At 41.0% G+C, this 17,511-nt stretch overlaps 1 protein-coding gene across 4 annotated transcripts; it reads left to right on the forward strand.

Moving 5' to 3' along the window:
- Positions 1 to 9: 9 nt before the first annotated feature.
- Positions 10 to 10,575, forward strand: ZNF230 (zinc finger protein 230). Of its 4 annotated transcripts, none has more exons than XM_063701441.1 (5): positions 10 to 54; positions 4,053 to 4,099; positions 5,805 to 5,931; positions 6,099 to 6,185; positions 7,280 to 10,575. In XM_063701441.1, exons 2-5 carry the CDS (start codon positions 4,085 to 4,087, stop codon positions 8,473 to 8,475), a joined length of 1,425 nt encoding a protein of 474 aa, XP_063557511.1. In that variant the 5' UTR covers positions 10 to 54; positions 4,053 to 4,084; the 3' UTR covers positions 8,476 to 10,575. The 4 variants fall into 4 exon arrangements, with proteins under 4 accessions (XP_063557511.1, XP_018871740.2, XP_004060943.4 ...); XM_004060895.5 differs by having other exon boundaries at positions 49 to 207; positions 4,017 to 4,099; XM_019016198.4 differs by having other exon boundaries at positions 49 to 207.
- The last annotated feature ends 6,936 nt before the right edge of the window (positions 10,576 to 17,511 follow it).

The following is a 17,511-nucleotide window of genomic DNA, read 5'->3' on the forward strand; positions in this document are numbered from 1 at the left end:
GGGGAATTCTGGGAAGTGGAGTCCAGACGCCCTGTGGAGACGCTAGCACTTCCGGTGTGTGAGCCTGCGGTTGCTACATAACCGCGTAGTTTGAGCCATTTCTGCGTCTGGCGGGTCCTTCTGAACTTATCACCTTCGCTTGGGGTCGCAACGACCCGATGATCGATGATCCAAGCAAGGGAAAAGAAGCCTTGGCGGAGAGCGGAGGTTTGGTGGGGCGGGGAATGGGTTTTTTTTCCCGTCCACGGAAGCTTTCTGGGATGGGGGTGCTGTGCTCGCATCCCGGGGGTTGGAATTGGCGGGGTCCTCTGTGCCCTGCTGTGAGCGTTTCCAGGACTTTGACCTCGCTCAGCCTGCCTCTCTCCACCCTACGTGTGCGACCGCTTTCTCGCAGTGTGACGTGGAGTGTTACTCAATGTCCTTATACTTTCCGTTGCTGTTTTTTGTAATGGGGACATTAGAACCATCCTAGTAGAATCGTTTTTGGGAACTGAAAGAGAACGCAAATGAGAACCTTAAAGCAGTCCCTGTCACTTGGTGACTGGTGGTCTCTTGTTAACTTCCCGAAGAGGTCAGGTCCCCGGGTGGAGTCATAGCTTCAGCTGCAGGGCCCCTGGTCCTTCTCGCTAATCCCTGCAGGACGCTGGATGATCCCGGGAGGCCTTCTGACCTCTTTTTAGGAAAGCGAGTTGCGTCCGCTTCCACGAAGGGCGGGGAGCATTTAATTTTTATGGGGGACCGCGATGCAGTCAGGGTATTTCACAACTTTCGCCTTCCCCAGCCTGACCTTTCTAAAAGAGCTGCAGGGAGGGGACTTCTTGGCTACTGAGGGCAAATCTCTATGTGATTGGTCCTTGGCTTTTTTCTTTTATAGAGATGTTCACCCAACCGAGAGTGTGTCCTCGGGTATGGGTGTTGATAATCATTAAGCCGTAATTGGTAACTTCATTCTAAGTGCTTTATACAAATAAATTTAGGCCACACTGTGGCTCTGTGAAGTATTGCTTTTCTCTGTTTTAAAGATGAGAGTGAGACACAGGGTACATAGCAGCCAACTAGTGAGAGGTAGAGCTGGGGTTGGCACCTACGCAGTCCAGGTCAGAGCCTGAGTTGATCACCTCTTGGATACATTCTCATTGAGGCAGAGGAACTAGCTGGACTCGTAGGGAAAGCAAGTTAGGACCTGATTGAAAGGACGTTGAGAGCAAGGCTCATGGGCTTGGACGTCTAGGAATTTTTTAAAAATTTCTCAACTATTTTGTTTCATGTTTTCCAAGTATTTCGTACTGTTGTGGAACTGTATCATTGTGGAGAAGTCTGAAATAGGAGAAATGAGAGTAGAAAAAGTTTTTTAATTACCCATGAATCCAAGATGTAAAGATAGTAACTGTTAAGCTTCTAATTGATTTCTTTTTAGTCTTTCTTTGTGTCTACTTCTATATTTGTTGATAAACATTTTTTTAAAAATTATTGTATTTTAATGTGTTTTCCCATATGTCTTTTAACTATAGAAAATTTTAGATACTGCTAATAGAGACTAAACTAGTGAGGCTGGTTGTGGTGGCTCATGCCTAAAAATACAAATATTAGCCGGGCGTGATGGCACATGCCTGTAGTCCCAGCTACTCCAGAGGCTGAGGCAGGAGAATTGCTTAAACCCGGGAGGTGGAGGTGGCAGTGAGCCAAGATCACGCCACTGCACTCCAGCCTGGGCAACAGAGTGAGACTCAAAAAAAAAAAAAAGAATAAACTAGTGAACTGCCATATTATATAATGCTCAATTTTATTATTCCCATTATCCTTATGACTATTTCCTGATATCTAAAATATTTTCGCTGGGCGCGGTGGCTCACGCCTGTAATCCCAGCACTTTGGGAGGCCGAGGTGGGTGGATCACGAGGTCAGAAGATCGAGACCATCCTGGCCAATATGGTGAAACCCCATCTCTACTAAAAAAAAAAAAATACAAAAAATTAGCTGGGCATGGTGGCAGGCAGCTGTGGTCCCAGCTACTCCAGAGGCTGAGGCAGGAGAAAGGCGTGAACCCGGGAGGCGGAGCTTGCAGTGAGCGAGATCGCGCCACTGCACTCCAGCCTGGGCTAGGGAGCGAGACTCTGTCTCAAAAAAAAAAAAAAAAATTAAAACAAAATAAAAACAAATAAAATATTTTCATCTTTATATCATTTAAAAGCTATAGAAAAGTTGCAAAAATAGTATAAGGAGTTCTCATACTCTATCCAAATTTGCCAATTGTTTACATTTTTCCTGGTTGCTTTGTTGATGACCATCAGCCAAATACCACCAGGAACATAACTAAGCAGAGACAGCTGATTATGGCTTTCTGCAGCAAGGAAGCCCACATACCATGGTAAATGTGGGGTGTTTTGGTAAGAGGTATTTAGGAAGGGATGGTATAGGGTTTCACATAACATGCTAGATAATATTAGATATTAAATAATATTGTTATCTATTACATATCAGATCTGTTAAAAGACTACTAGTAGTTGTAGTGTTACTCATTAGATAGTGTTGAATAGCATATTACCTAACATCCTGTTATCTAATCTGTAGTTACATATTTAAATTTGTTCAATTTTTCATTTAAAGTCCTATGCCAGGCACAGTGGCTCATGCCTGTAATCCCAGCATTTTGGGAGGCAAAGGCGGGTGGATCTCCTGAGGTCAGGAGTTCGAGACCAGCCTGGCCAACATGGTGACACCTTGTCTCTACTAAAAATATTAAAAAAAGCCAGGTGTGGTGGCATGCTCCTGTAATCCCTGCTGCTTGGGAGGCTGAGGCAAGAGAATCACCTGAACCCAGCAGGCGGAGGTTGCAGTGAGCCGAGATCGTGCCACTGCACTCCAGCATGGGTGACAGAGCGAGACTCTGTCTCAAAAAATAAAAAAATAAAGTCCTTATGACTGTGTCACTTGCCCCACCCTTCACCTGCAACGCCATTCAAAGTCCAGTTTATGCATTGTCTTTAGTTGTCACATTCCACAGTTTCTTTAGTCTAGAAAGATTCCACAGTCTTTGTCTTTTATAAACATGGTGGTTTTTTTTTTAACCGGAAAGTTATTTTGGAGAAAGATGTTCATTTGGAGTTTGATATATTTCATGTTTAGTTTCAGATTATGTATTGTTGTTAAGGATATTGCACAAGTGATGAGGTTTCCTCTTTATTGCAACATAACAGGGTTCACATGATGTCGTTTGTCCCTTCACTGGTGATCTCAACTGTGTTCACTTGGCCAAGATGATGCCTTTCAGATTTGTCCGCTGTAAAGTTACCTTTTTAAAAAAAACTCAAGTTTCTTATTGGAAGGTACATTATTAGTGGGCATTCTACTAAAGATGAACTTCTAGTTCTCTTCATTTATTCATTTGTTTGTTCAACTATAAATCTTCCAACAATATGGACTCAGAATTCAGTCTTATGAAGGTAAATGACATGTGGATTAGCAATTTTTTTTCAACTCTATTGAGGTATATTTTACATAAAGCATTCACTCATTTCAGGAGTACAGTGATCTTTAGGAACTTTGTAAAGCGGAGTAACCATCATCATAATTCAGTTTAGTTATTTTTCACCCTCAGTTGGACTCTGTGCCCATTTACAATTAAACCTCATTCTCACCCCAAATCTGGAGCAACCACTAACCTACTTTTCCTCTATGTATACATTTGACTATTCGGACATTTCATATAAATGGAATCATATAATCCCTGGATTTTGGTGACTGGCTTCTTTCTCTTAGCATGTTTCCAAGGTTTGTGCATGTTGTAGCATGAGTTGGTACTTCATTCCTTTTAATTTCCAAATTAGATTCCATTATATGGATATGCCATGATTTTTCTATCCATTTACCCAGAGGAAGGCATTTTAGTTTTGCACAGTTTTGGGGTTAGTATGAATAATGCTGCTGTGATCATTCATAATACACGTGCTTGTTGCTACACAGCCTCCCCAGCCACCATTTCATGTCTCTCTTTTGCTGTGTCTGGCATTTTCCAGGCACAATTCCACCTTCCTTTGTGCTCCATTACTCAGGACTCTGAAGACTCCAAAAAGTAGGAGGAAAAATGACCACATTCAAGGTGAGTAGAGCTCACCTCTCTTGCTATTAAAATTCCATCTTATTGCTCATATTGTCGTATATTTTTCTCTGTCTTGGGAAAACTCAAGGAGGAAATGGGCATTTGGGACCTGTTGTGTGCCAGTTGCTTCCTTTGTCTCTTTTTTGTTGACTTTGCATTTGGTTTTTGGTTTGGGTTTTGTTTTGTTTTTTACTGTTACATTATGGAGTAGAAAAATTAGTAGGAATAAACAGTGCTCCCACTTCTTCACCTCGTTGCTCTCAAATTAGCCTGATTTTTCTTCTTGTGCTGTTCCTTGTACATTCATAACTGTATTTGTATTGATGATGGAGTTCCTTATGTCAAGGGTGCGCTATACGCCAACATAACATGTCCTTCTGGTTTTCTTCATACTTGTCCATCAGATAGTTAGTTCCCCTTTCTGTGGAGGCCCACATTACGCATGTTGGCTCCATTTCTCTTAGATGCTCCAGGGACCCTCTGACCCACTTCACCCACCTCCTGAGTCCTCTGGCCCCAGGAATGAGCTATTATTTAAGGTGTCACAATCAGCGGATCACACACCAAGCTCCTGTGTTTCCGTATTCTGTCCTCTCTGTCTCAATCCATGCAGCCAGCTCACATCTGTGGAGGGGTGGCCTGTGTCCCGCTTATCATTCTATCTTCTTTATAAATCATCAAGCTGCTGTCCAGCCTGCGCCCCCAGGCTGCCATCACAGCACTGGGCCAATTGCCCAGGATATAAGTGCTCCCCCTTTGCCAGTCCAGAGTTCTGTCAAATTGGATCCTGCTGGCTGCACCAATTCCATGGAACAGGTTCACTAGTTACAGACTTGGCGAGTCTACCATGAGAGAGCACACTCATGTATGACAAATTACATAAAGCAGATTTATTACATGTAGGTAGCAAGGGACAACAGAAGCCTATGATCCACTGTGAGCCAGTCCTCCAAGGCTCAAGAAAGCTGCCTAGAGTGGGTGGAGTCACGACTGCACATGCCCCATTTGCACCATAGCTGAGGCACCCCAAGAGGCAGCCTGTCCCAGGTTATATGCCTCAGGGGTAACATGACTTACTGAGCAGTTCCTCTCTAACTCAAGATATTATCTTTTATGGATTGGACTAGCACCAAAGAAGGCATAAAAATAAAAAATAAAATAAAAAGATGTTATCTTCCCTGGGAAGGACATTGCATAACTAGCACATTTATGGTTATTCTTGAGACCTATAAACAAGAAAGTGGGGAGAATGGATCCAAGGCTACTTTGAAAATAGTTACCTAAAACCTGTTAGTTTGGCAAATACTAAAGAAAAGTGATAGCATCCAGGGTTTGGGTCTGAGAGAGGAGGACAATAAGCCTCATCAAACAAGGTTGAGACTGAATTGCTCATTGTTGCTGGGGCAACTGGGGCAATTGGCAAAATTCATTGAAACCTATATAGGTGTAGCCCAGGATGCACCATTTGAAATCCTAAGGGGTTACTTACAACGAGACTCAGTAAGTGCACAAAGTAAAAATACAGGAGGTCTTTTTCATGATTGCAGTTCTGGTGGAGCTCAGGAAAATCACTGTCAGGATACAGACAGAATGAGTGGGAAATCTATAAGTTGACCTCCACTTCTCTTCTCCGCCTGCTCAATGCTGCTCCTCCCCCAGTAGTCCATGGTCATAGGATTGAGGTTATGTATCCTTGATGTTATAGGAGGCAGTGACCTTCAAGGATGTGGCTGTGTTCTTCACTGAGGAGGAGCTGGGGCTACTGGACCCTGCCCAGAGGAAGCTGTACCAAGACGTGATGCTTGAGAACTTCACGAACCTGCTGTCAGTGGGTGAGCACAGGCACCCTCTGTAATGGAACATCAGGCCCCAGGAGTGGCTTTGTATCCTAGAGTATTCAAGTTTGTGTATGCAGTGGGAACTTAAATTTCCAGTAAATTTTACCTTGATATTACCTAGAATGAATTGGTATTAAGCACATGACTTTGCATGTTCACAGGGCATCAACCATTCCACCCTTTCCACTTCCTAAGGGAAGAAAAGTTTTGGATGATGGAGACAGCAACCCAAAGAGAAGGAAATTCAGGTAAGAAGCAAGCAACTGTGTGTCCTTGTACATGACTTTCCCATTTGTTTTACGTCTGACCATGCCCACTTATATCACCCTGATCTAAATTGCCCAATCTCTTTCCTGGTTTATTACAACCCCCTTCTGGCTGGTGGTCCTGTTCCCTCCCTTCCACCCTGACATCTATTTTCCCCAGAGCAGCCAAAATGATCCTTGGGAAATGCAAGTCAGTTTTCCACTCCTTGGTCCAAAAGCCTTTATGGTTTATTAATGTTATTAAAGTTACAACCTCTTTATTGGCTTTTAGAGACCCTGAGGTTTGTTCTTCATCCCCTGCTGCCTCTTGACTACATCTGTCCTCTCCCCCTTGCACCATCTTTTCCAGCCACGTTGTCCTCCCTGCTGTTACTCTGTCCTGTCATGGACACTGTATTCCCTGTTGCTGGTAACAAATAACAGACTTCACAGATTAAACAACACTTTTGTTCTTTCTGACATGGGGAGGACGGTCTCCCACCCCTCACCCTCGAAAGGAGTGGCCAGCCACAACCCTAAATCATATTGTTTCACTATCCAGAGTGATCCAGAGTTGGCACCCTAACAAACAAAGACACTCTCCTCCAGCATGATATGTCAGGATCCTAGAGATTACCTCTCAGATGCTGAGGACAAAGTCCTGACTTCTTTTTACTTAGGGTAACTTCTATATAAGGATATACAACATAAACACAGATATATAAACTATTGATTTTGTTACTGTTTTTCCTTAAATTTCCCTTTGATTTATATTTCACTATGAACATAATGTTTTAATTTAGTAATTTATCATGCAAGATTTTTGACTGACCAGAAAATTCCTTAGAAATAGTAACAAATTAAATGTATATATTATATCAGTTTTTTAATTCAGTCTGTTATTTCCATCAAGGATTTTACATATGAGACATGGTGTGGTTATAAATTGGTCACATACAAACCAGAAAACAAGATGCATGGGGAAAACATAAACTGAACATTCATTAAAGTTGAATGCCATATCCTAAGTGTGAAATCTTAAAAACACCGAACAAAGGCTTCATTTGTCCACATCTCTTCATTCTGTGTCCTTATAGGCAGCAAGACTGTTGCAGAAGCAGGACCACATGAAGACTGCCCTTGCCAGCAAATCTGGGAACAAACTGCAAGTGACTTAACCCAGTCTCAAGACTCCATCATAAATAATTCTCACTTCTTTGAACAAGGTGATGTCCCCTCCCAGGTTGAGGCAGGACTATCTATAATTCATACAGGACAGAAACCTTCACAGAATGGGAAGTGTAAACAGTCCTTCAGTGATGTTGCCATCTTTGATCCTCCTCAGCAGTTCCACTCAGGAGAGAAGTCTCATACATGCAATGAGTGTGGAAAAAGCTTCTGTTACATCTCAGCTCTTCGTATTCACCAGAGAGTTCACTTGAGAGAGAAACTCTCTAAGTGTGACATGCATGGTAAGGAATTCAGTCAGAGCTCATGTCTGCAAACTCATGAGAGAGTCCACACTGGAGAGAAACCATTCAAATGTGAGCAGTGTGGGAAAGGCTTCAGATGTAGAGCGATACTTCAAGTTCACTGCAAATTACATACAGGAGAGAAACCTTATATTTGTGAGAAATGTGGGAGGGCCTTCATTCACGATTTCCAGCTTCAGAAACATCAGAGAATTCATACTGGGGAGAAGCCGTTCAAATGTGAAATATGTGGTAAGAGCTTCTGCCTTAGGTCAAGTCTTAATAGGCATTGCATGGTCCACACAGCAGAGAAACTGTACAAATCTGAGGAGTGTGGAAAAGGCTTCACTGATAGCCTAGATTTGCATAAGCACCAGATAATTCACATAAGACAGAAACCGTACAATTGTAAAGAATGTGGGAAGAGCTTCAGATGGTCCTCGTATCTTTTGATCCATCAGCGAATCCACAGTGGAGAAAAACCATACAGATGTGAGGAGTGTGGGAAGGGCTACATTAGTAAGTCAGGTCTTAACTTGCACCAGAGGGTCCATACTGGAGAGAGACCTTATAATTGTAAGGAATGTGGGAAGAGCTTTAGCCGGGCTTCAAGTATTTTGAATCATAAGAAACTCCACTGCCGGAAAAAACCCTTCAAATGTGAGGATTGTGGAAAGAGGCTTGTACACCGGTCTTTCTGTAAAGACCAACAAGGAGACCGCAATGGAGAAAACTCATCCAAATGTGAGGACTGTGGGAAGCGCTACAAGAGGCGCTTGAATCTGGATATAATTTTATCATTATTTTTAAATGATATGTAAGTTGTACATATATATGGGATATGGTATGAAATTGTAATATGTGTATATAATACGTAATGATCAAATTGATGTAATTAGTGTATTACCTTAAACAATTAACATTTCTTTGTTTTGGGAAAATTCAAAATCCATTGTTCTAGCGATTTGAAAAGAAACAATAAATTATTGTTGATTATAGTCACCTTTGGTGCTTTAGAACACTAGAATGTATTTCTCCTATCTAGCAGTACTTATGTATCTTGTTACCCAATCTTTGGCTATCTTACCTAACCCCTACACTTCCCTGCTTGTAGAACCACTGTTTTACTCACTACTTCTATGAAATCAACTTTTTTAGCTTCCATATGTGTGTGAGGACAGTTAGTATTTATCTTACCTTGCTTAGCTTATATTGTTTAACATAATGTCCTCCAAAGCTCTTCTGTGTTGCCACAAATGACACAATTTTGTTTTCTTTTTGTGCCCAAAGAGTATTCTATTGTGTATATATGCCACCTTTTCTTCATTTATCTATTGATGGACACATAGGTGAGTTCCATATCTTAACTATTGTGAAGAATAGTGCTCCGATGAACATGGTAGTGTAGATATCTGATCCACATACTGATTTCCTTTGCTTTGGATATACTCAATAGTGGGATTGCTAGATCACTCGAATCTTATGCCTCAGAGGCTTGACACAAGAGCAAAACTATGGAAGTGTGGCTAGGGTGATATGGCTTCATACCACCTCAGGCCTCAAGTCCTCAACTGCACCAGAATGTCCACGTTGGACAGAATCCTTAGTAATGAGGTGTGTGATAAAGTCTCTGCTCAGTTGTCTATAATCTCATTTGAGAGTTCACAAAGGGGCAAAACATTAAAAAGAGGCATATGGTAAGCACTTCAGTGTGTGTTTATATCATAATTTATCACAGTCCATACTGATAATATATTTCATCCAGGCTTGTAGGACAGAAAACATTTGTTTAAGTTAAATTCAGTGTTTCACCATAGCTCAGCATACTCCCATCATCCTAGGACCATCGTAGTAGACAACTCTTGTAAATTGTGCAGTAGGGTTGCAAACAGAACTTACACTTGTCATTCAGGAGACAGGCCTTAGAATAAGAGTTTGTTCACACATTTACAAAACCCTAATGATGAACATGTCAAAAGTGGTGACCACTAGAATGTCAACTACAGGTACCTTGTTTTCTGCATCCTCAGGACCTTAACACTGATTAGCACTTACATGTTTAGTATGTGTTAAATGACTCAAAAGGAGAAAATATGATATTTTAAAATTGTATCTAGGAGAGAAAATCTACAGAAAATAATTCAGGGACACCTGAGTTAAAATGCAGAATACACTCAGTTCTGCAATCCAAAGCATTATTTTGGGTAATCTTACCCTGTTGCACTTGGCTGCTGGCTTCCCCTCATCCTCTGTTCTGAAGTTGGATTTTTACTACTAGTGGCTTTGTCTAATGCTCCATTGGTTGCATACAATATAAATTCAACAATCATTTGTAACTCTTCTCACACTACAGGCTGAAAATGGTTTGTTAACTTGTCAATAACAGTCCACTGCATATATCACAATTACATTTTTTTCAACAGTGTTAAGGCAAAATTTATAGTAATACTTTTTACGTGGCAGATGTAGTTACGTTGGAAAAAACTTCCTTAGTTCTGAATCCTCGTGATTGCTTCTGTATTTCCATGCAGGCTTTGATATAATGGCCTTCTAATTGTGGTAGCATTTATTTTATCAAACAACTCAGGTAGAAGCTATGCCAGTTTGACAATTTTTGGAAACCTAACCTAATATTCTCTTCCTATCTCTATGAAATACCAACAGAAACCTATCGGAGTTTGGTAATTTCATGAAATGTATCCATGATTGGGGTAGGAGTGACATTTACATGCTCTTCTTTATTGTTGGCAGTAAAAATAAGTCTTTTGTAAGCAGTGTATATCAGAATGTATAAGGTACAAGTGTTTTACCTGGAAATGATGGGATAGGAAATTATGATTATGATGTTAAAACTGTGAAAAGTAGAAAACCACATGGATGATATCACCCCATTTTAAAATGGAATAAGTATTCAACAAGAATTTGTGTGAAATGCATTTATTCCTATAACATAAGACCAATAAAATGAGGGCACCAGACATACAGTAAAAGGAGAAAAACATAATGTGAGCTTTGTGAAATCTGACTGTAACCTTCATAACATAATCAAATATCTTTGTGTGTTTCTGGGACTTTTTAATGTGTATATACGTAATTTGTGAACAACTATTTCCTCTGGCAATGAATATTTGCTGGTATTTTTCCATTTTATAATTTTATGCATTTTTTCTCAGTGAACATCAGTTTTATCAAAGCAGTAAATTTAGTGCAATAAATTTGCAAACTTATTAATGTTAATCACTTACCTACCAGGACTCAGAATCTCAGAATAAAATTGCTCTGTATTGTCATATGATGTAAGTTCACAATGACTAGGGCATTTTGAAGTCATTTCAAAGTGAAATACTCTCTGGTTGGGCCAGGTGCAGTGGCTCACGCCTGTAATCCCAGCACTTTGGGAGGCTGAGGCTGGTGGATCATGAGGTCAGGAGATCGAGACCAACCTGGCTAACACGGTGAAACCCCATCTCTACTAAAAGCACAAAAAATTATCCAGGTGTGGTGGCGGGCGCCTGTAGTCCCAGCTACTCGGGAGGCTGAGGCAGGAGAATGGTGTGAACCCAGGAGGCAGAGCTTGCAGTGAGCTGAGATCATGCCACTGCACTCCAGCCTGGGCAACAGAGTGAGACTCCGTCTCAAAAATATATATATATTCTCTGGTTTTTAGAATATGCAGATAAAGTGATGAAGTCTGGTTAACTGTCTTGGTAATTAAAGCATGTGATGCTTCTTTAGGGATAAGTCAGGGAGTGTGCAAATACTGGAGATCCTGCCCAGTGCCCAGACACAGCTGATTTATCGAGACAGAGAATTCACAATAGCGAAAGAATTTAATACACATAGAACTGGCTAAATGGGAGACAAGGGTTTTATTATTACTCAGATCAGCCTCCTTGAAAATTTGGAGGCTAGGGTTTTTCACAGATAGTTTGACAGGCAGGGGGCTAGGGAATGGGTGCTGCTGGTTGGCTGGGGATGTGAAAAATGGTCCTTGTGCACTAAGTCCACTTCTGGGTGGGGGCCACAGGACCAGTTGAGTCAAGAGTCATGGGTTTAGGTGGGACCATCCAGTTGTCAGAAATGCAGAAGCCTGAAAACACATCTCAAAAGGCCAGTCTGAGGTTCTACAATAGTGGTGTTATTTACTGGAGTAGCTGGGGAATTTGCAAATTTTAAGACCTCTGGAATAACAGCTGGAAATCAGAATAATGACTGGTAATCCTTTACACATATATCTTAGAATTCAGGCCCCTCTCATCCTCGTAAACTAGTGGGGCCTTTCAATAGTATTACAAAGGCAGTTTAGTTTGGGGGAAGGGCTATTACCATTTAAATTATAAACTAAATTCCTCCCAAAGTTAGCTGAGCCCACGCCCAGGAATTACTACCAAGGGCAGTTTGGTGGTTAAAAGCAAGATGGAGTTGGTTAGATGAGATCTCTTGCACTGTCATAATGTTCTCACTGTTATAATTTTTACAAAGGTGATTTCAGAGATTGAAATAGATATACATATGTGTGAAGGTTGTTTGTTTGTTTTTTGTCTTTTAAAGCAACAGATCTTCACCTGAGGTCAGGAGTTCGAAACCAGCCTGGCCAACACGGTGAAACCCTGTCTCTACTAAAAATACAAAAATAACCGAGTGTGGTGGCACATGCCTGTAATCGCAGCTACTCAGGAGGCTGAGGTGGGAGAATCACTTGAAACCAGGAGACAGAGGTTGCAGTGAGCCAGATCACGTCATTGCACTCCAGCCTGGGTAATGAGCAAAACTCCGTCTCAAAAAATTAAAAAAAAAAACAAACAGATCTTTTGAAAACCAGAGGTGTATGGGCAGGGAACATAGCATGACAGCAGCAGAGCTTCTGTTGCTATGGATCCAGTTAGAACAAAGACCTGGTTTGGATGCCAATTCAGAGTTATATATACCATGGTGTTGACAAAAAGAGTCAAACTCTATAAAATATAAAGAGGTTTATTCTGAGCACAATATGAGTGACCAAGGCCCATGACAAGGCCATAAAAGGTCCTGAGAACATGTGCCCAAAGTGGTTGGGTTATAGCTTGGTTTTATACATTTTAGGGGGACAGAAGTTACAGGCAGATATCAGTCAATACAGGTATACATTGATTTGGTCTGCAAAGGCGGGACAACTCAAAGTTGGCCATGGAGGTGCTTCCAGGTCTTGGGTGGGTTCAAAGATTTTCTCATTGGCAGTTGGTTCAAAGAGTTATCTAAAGGCCTGGAATCAATAGAAAGGAGTGTCTGGATTATGATAAAGGGTTGTGGAGACCAAGGTTTTTATTATGCAAATGAAGACTCCATGGTAAATGGTAAATGTCTCTTATCAGTTGAAAATAGTGCCAGACTCTTCAGTTAATTCTCTCCTAGAGAGAGACCTGGGAAAGGGAGAGGAATGTAGATTTTACAAAACGAATATACTAAGCATGCTAGATTCTAATGAGATTGCTCTGATTTGACAATATTAAAGGTTTTCTTAATAAATTGACTTCCAATCTTATCTTTAATGTCTGTAGTACTCTTGTGCACTGAATATTATTTTTTTCATTAAACAGTTTTCTGTAGATCCTGAGGAAAAGATACAAAAAAATTTGAAAAACTCAAAAGGCAGTTTCCTGCTGATGAACATCGGTGGGATAATTGATTTTAATGGATTTATAGTGCATAGACTATAGTCCCTAGTTATTTAATCAAGCACTAATATAGACTTTGTGATGGTATTTTGTAGACATTCAGCCCATAATCAGTTGGCTTTGAGTAGGGATATTATGCTAAATAAGGGTAGGCCTGATCAATCACATGAAGATCCTTCAGAATAGAGCTGAAGCTTCTCTGAATGAAAAAAATATTGCATCTTCTGGTGGCATCTTCCTCTCATGGGTTAGAGTTCCATTTTCACCTTTCTGGTGGCCAGCCATATGCATTTTGGAATTGCTTAGTGATATGGTTTGGCTCTGTGTCCCCACCCAAATCTCATGTTGAATTGTGATCCTGAGTGTTGGAGGTGGGGCCTGGTGGCAGGTGATTGGATTATGGGGGCTGTTTCTAATGATTTAGCATCATCCCCCTAGTGCTGTCTTTTGATGGAATTCTGATGAGATCTGCTTGTTTTAAAAGTGTGTAGCACCTCCTCCTGCTCTCATTCTCTCCTGCTCTGCCATGGTAAGACATGCTTGCTTCCCTTTCACTTTCCATCATGATTGTAAATTTCCTAAGGCCTCCTAGCCATGCTTCCTGTACAGCCTGTAGAACTGTGAGTCGATTAAACCTCTTTTCATAAATTACCCAGTCTCAGGTAGTTCTTTTTTTTTTTTTTTTTTTGAGATGGAGTCTTGCTTTGTCACCCAGGCTGGAGTGCAGTGGCGCAATCTCGGCTCACTGCAACTTCTGCCTCCCAGGTTCGAGCTATTCTCCTGCCTCAGCTTCCCGAGTAGTTGGGATTACAGATGTGTGCCACCATGCCCAGCTAATTTTTGTATTCTTAGTAGAAACGGGGTTTCATTATGTTGGACAGGCTGGTCTCGAACTCCTGACCTCAGGCGATCCACATGCCTTGGCCTCCCAAAGTGCTGGGATTACAGGTGTGAGCCACCGCACCCAGCCAGGTAGCTCTTTATAGCAGTGTGAGAACAGACTAATAGACTTAGCCAGTTCCACTGTGCCAAAGTAGAGTTCCTTGCAATAATTGCTTGTATATGTCACACTGATTCTGTTTCTCTGGTTGAATGCTGACCAAAAGACATTTTGCCCCACAAGAACTTCTAGAGGAAGAACACCCTAAGGATGAGTTTTCTAAATTGATTGTGTTTTCTAGAATTGGATTTCTACTCTTACTAAATTTAAGAGCACTATTGACTTTATTTCCAGTGCAACATAGGGAACTGGTTGTGAAAGGCATGGTGTGATAATATGCCAAATATCATACTGAATAATCCTAATCAAATGCCTATTGGAATGATTCTGGTGACCATGAATTTGTTAGTTTAGGACACAGTAGACAAACTTATCAGTATAGTAGTATTTTCTGGATGCTCCTAGTTGGGCTTCAGAAATTAGGAAAGAAGGCTGGGCGCGGTGGCTCACGCCTGTAATCCCAACACTTTGGGAGGCCGAGTAGGGTCGATCACTAGGTCAGGAGATTGAGACCATCCTGGCTAACACGGTGAAGCCCCATCTCTACTAAAAATACAAAAAAAGTTAGCCAGGTGTGGTGGCACGCACCTGTAGTCCCAGCTACTTGGGTGGCTGAGGTAGGAGAATGGCATGAGCCCGGGAGGCAGAGCTTGCAGTGAGCTGAGATTATGCCACTGCACTCCAGCCTGGGTGACAGAGCGAGACTCCATCTCAAAAATAAAAAAGAAGGAAAGAAAAAGATGAGGTCAATCACTATGCAGGGCTTAACTATGCCTTGTTGATCTTGGTATTCATAGTAAATAAATTGATGGGAAATCTATGATACTGTCACTGGGTTTGTGTTGTCAGAAGAGTTCTATTGCAGGGGAAGAGAACTCTAACTGCAACCACCTAACATAGTCACAGCCCTCAAATCAATTCCAAGACATGTCCAGTTTACAAATCCACATTCATTTACATAAAGGGGAGGCCAATGTTAGATGAGTATGGGCCCTGATACATTTCAGAGTTCTCCATAGGAAACCATGGGCATAAACCTGTGACTGAGTACATAAAAGGAGAAATAATCACTCTTTTGGGCAATGACTGAATCCTTATTGTCAAATGGCACGTTGATATGATGATCAGACATGGTGAGGAGAAAGTAGGAACTACACTAGGCATATTAGTAAGACACATACATGACAGAAAGGAAGAATAAATCCTATAAATATTCATGGGCCTTCCATTTTGGTGAAATTTCCATAGGTTCACTGATGTGGGACTATTGAGATATCCCTTCTAAGATATAGGACAAGTAGCATATGGTACTTCCTACAACCAAACAAAGTGTCACAATGTCTAGTGGCCCTCCTTGGCTGCTGGATGCTACTTATGCCTCACTGGGATATGCTACTCTGCCTTTTTTTTGTCTGACCCAAAAACATTTTGCCTCAACTAAGATACCATAAGGCTGTATAGTGTATCCTGGCTGCCATGTAAGTTTCTCTACCCCAAAGACACTGTGGACCAGGAGATCCAAAAGTAATTGAAATATCAGTGACAGAGAGTGATGTTTGGAGCCACTGGCTGGTCACATTTGATGAATCAAACCACAAATGGATAGGATTTTGTAGCAAAGCCCAGTCATCCTCTACATATACTTACTCTTTTTCTTTTTGGTGGAGACAGGGCCTTGCTTTGTTGCCCAGGCTGGTCTTGAACTCCTGGCATCAAGAGATCCTCGTTCTTCAGCCTCACAAAGCAATGAGTACAGGTATGAGCCCCCACCCCCAGCCTACTTACTCTTCTTTGGAAAAGCAGCCTATGATTTTGCTAGTGGTCTTAGCAGAGACAGAGCACTTAACCATAACCTACCAAATTAGCATGTGTGCCAAGCTTTCCGTCATGAATTGGGTGTTGTTGGCCCTTCCTTGTCTTTAAATTGTATGTGCACATTGGTATTCCATTTGTAAGTGGTATATGTATGATTGGGTTTGATCAGGCTCTGAAGCCACAGATAAGTGTATCTAAGGCCCATGACCCCTACTCCTACTATGTTATCTTCAGAATGAGTGAACATGAAGACAAGTCCTATGAATTATTGTGTCACAGCAGCAAAAAGAAATGAAGTGATTAAAAGTAAACAAAGCCTAAAGGACCACATGTGCCTTATAGGTGTCCTGGGTAGAGAGAAAGAAAGCCAAGAGAGATTATTTACAGAAATAAAAGCTGAAAACTTCTCAAATATGAAAAACACATCATTCTGTAAATCCAAGAAGCTCAATGCATTTCAAGTAAGATAAACCCAAAGGTACCCAACTGAGACATGTTATTTAAAAATTGTTGGAAACCAAAGACAAGCGAAAAATTTGACAGCAGCAAGTCCAAAGTGACTTGTCATGTACAAAGAAATCTTTAATGAAGATGTCAGCAGATTTCTCAGCAAACATCTGAGACTAGCTGATATATTCTTTGCTAAAAACACATAGACACCATACATACACACACACGTCTATTGAGAATTCAACATTCAGCCAAACTGTCCTTCAAACTTGAGAGATAAATCTATGTGAATGGGTAGACAATATGTATAGACATAATATATGACGTCAGTTGTACAAAGTGGGGAGAAGGAGAAGCTGTGAATGAGTAGTGTTTTTGCACGTGATTGAAGTTAAGCTGGTATCCATGGAAAACAGTTTGCTACAACTTTAGAATGTTACATGTAGAATGTTACATGTAAGTCCATGAATCAGAAATGTTACATGTTTGTAACTACAAATACTAATGAAACATACACAAAGGGAAATGAGAAGAGATTCAAAATGTATCACTACAGAAAAAGAACTCAACATCAAGGAAGGCAGTAATGGAGGATATGAGGCAAAAGAGCCAGAAGACATATAGAAACAAATAAAATGGTAAGACCTTCCCTATGAATAACTGATTTACCATAAATGAATTAAACACCCTAACCAAAAGATGTAGTTTGGTAAAATGATTGAAAAAAACAGTATCCAAGTGTATGCTCTGCACAAGGGATTTGCTTTAGATCTAATAACATGCATAGACTTAAAGTGAAAGGATGGGAAAGTTTGTCCATATCAGTAGTAACAAAAAGACAGAAAGAGTGGCAGAGACAAAGAAAAACTATATAATGCTAAAGGGTGATTCCACCAAGAAGATATAGCAATTATAAACATATGTGCACCACACATCAG

Source organism: Gorilla gorilla, chromosome 20 (genome assembly GCF_029281585.2).
Source record: "Gorilla gorilla gorilla isolate KB3781 chromosome 20, NHGRI_mGorGor1-v2.1_pri, whole genome shotgun sequence".
NCBI classification, from domain to species: Eukaryota; Metazoa; Chordata; class Mammalia; order Primates; family Hominidae; genus Gorilla; species Gorilla gorilla.

Bases quoted from the DNA above. Each gene is read 5' to 3' on its own strand.
- ZNF230 (XM_019016195.4), top strand. From the start codon at position 166: ATGATCCAAGCAAGGGAAAAGAAGCCTTGGCGGAGAGCGGAG. The intron at 5,932-6,098 runs GTGAGCACAGGC...GCATGTTCACAG, and splicing joins CACGAACCTGCTGTCAGTGG to GGCATCAACCATTCCACCCT. The intron at 6,186-7,279 runs GTAAGAAGCAAG...GTGTCCTTATAG, and splicing joins CCAAAGAGAAGGAAATTCAG to GCAGCAAGACTGTTGCAGAA.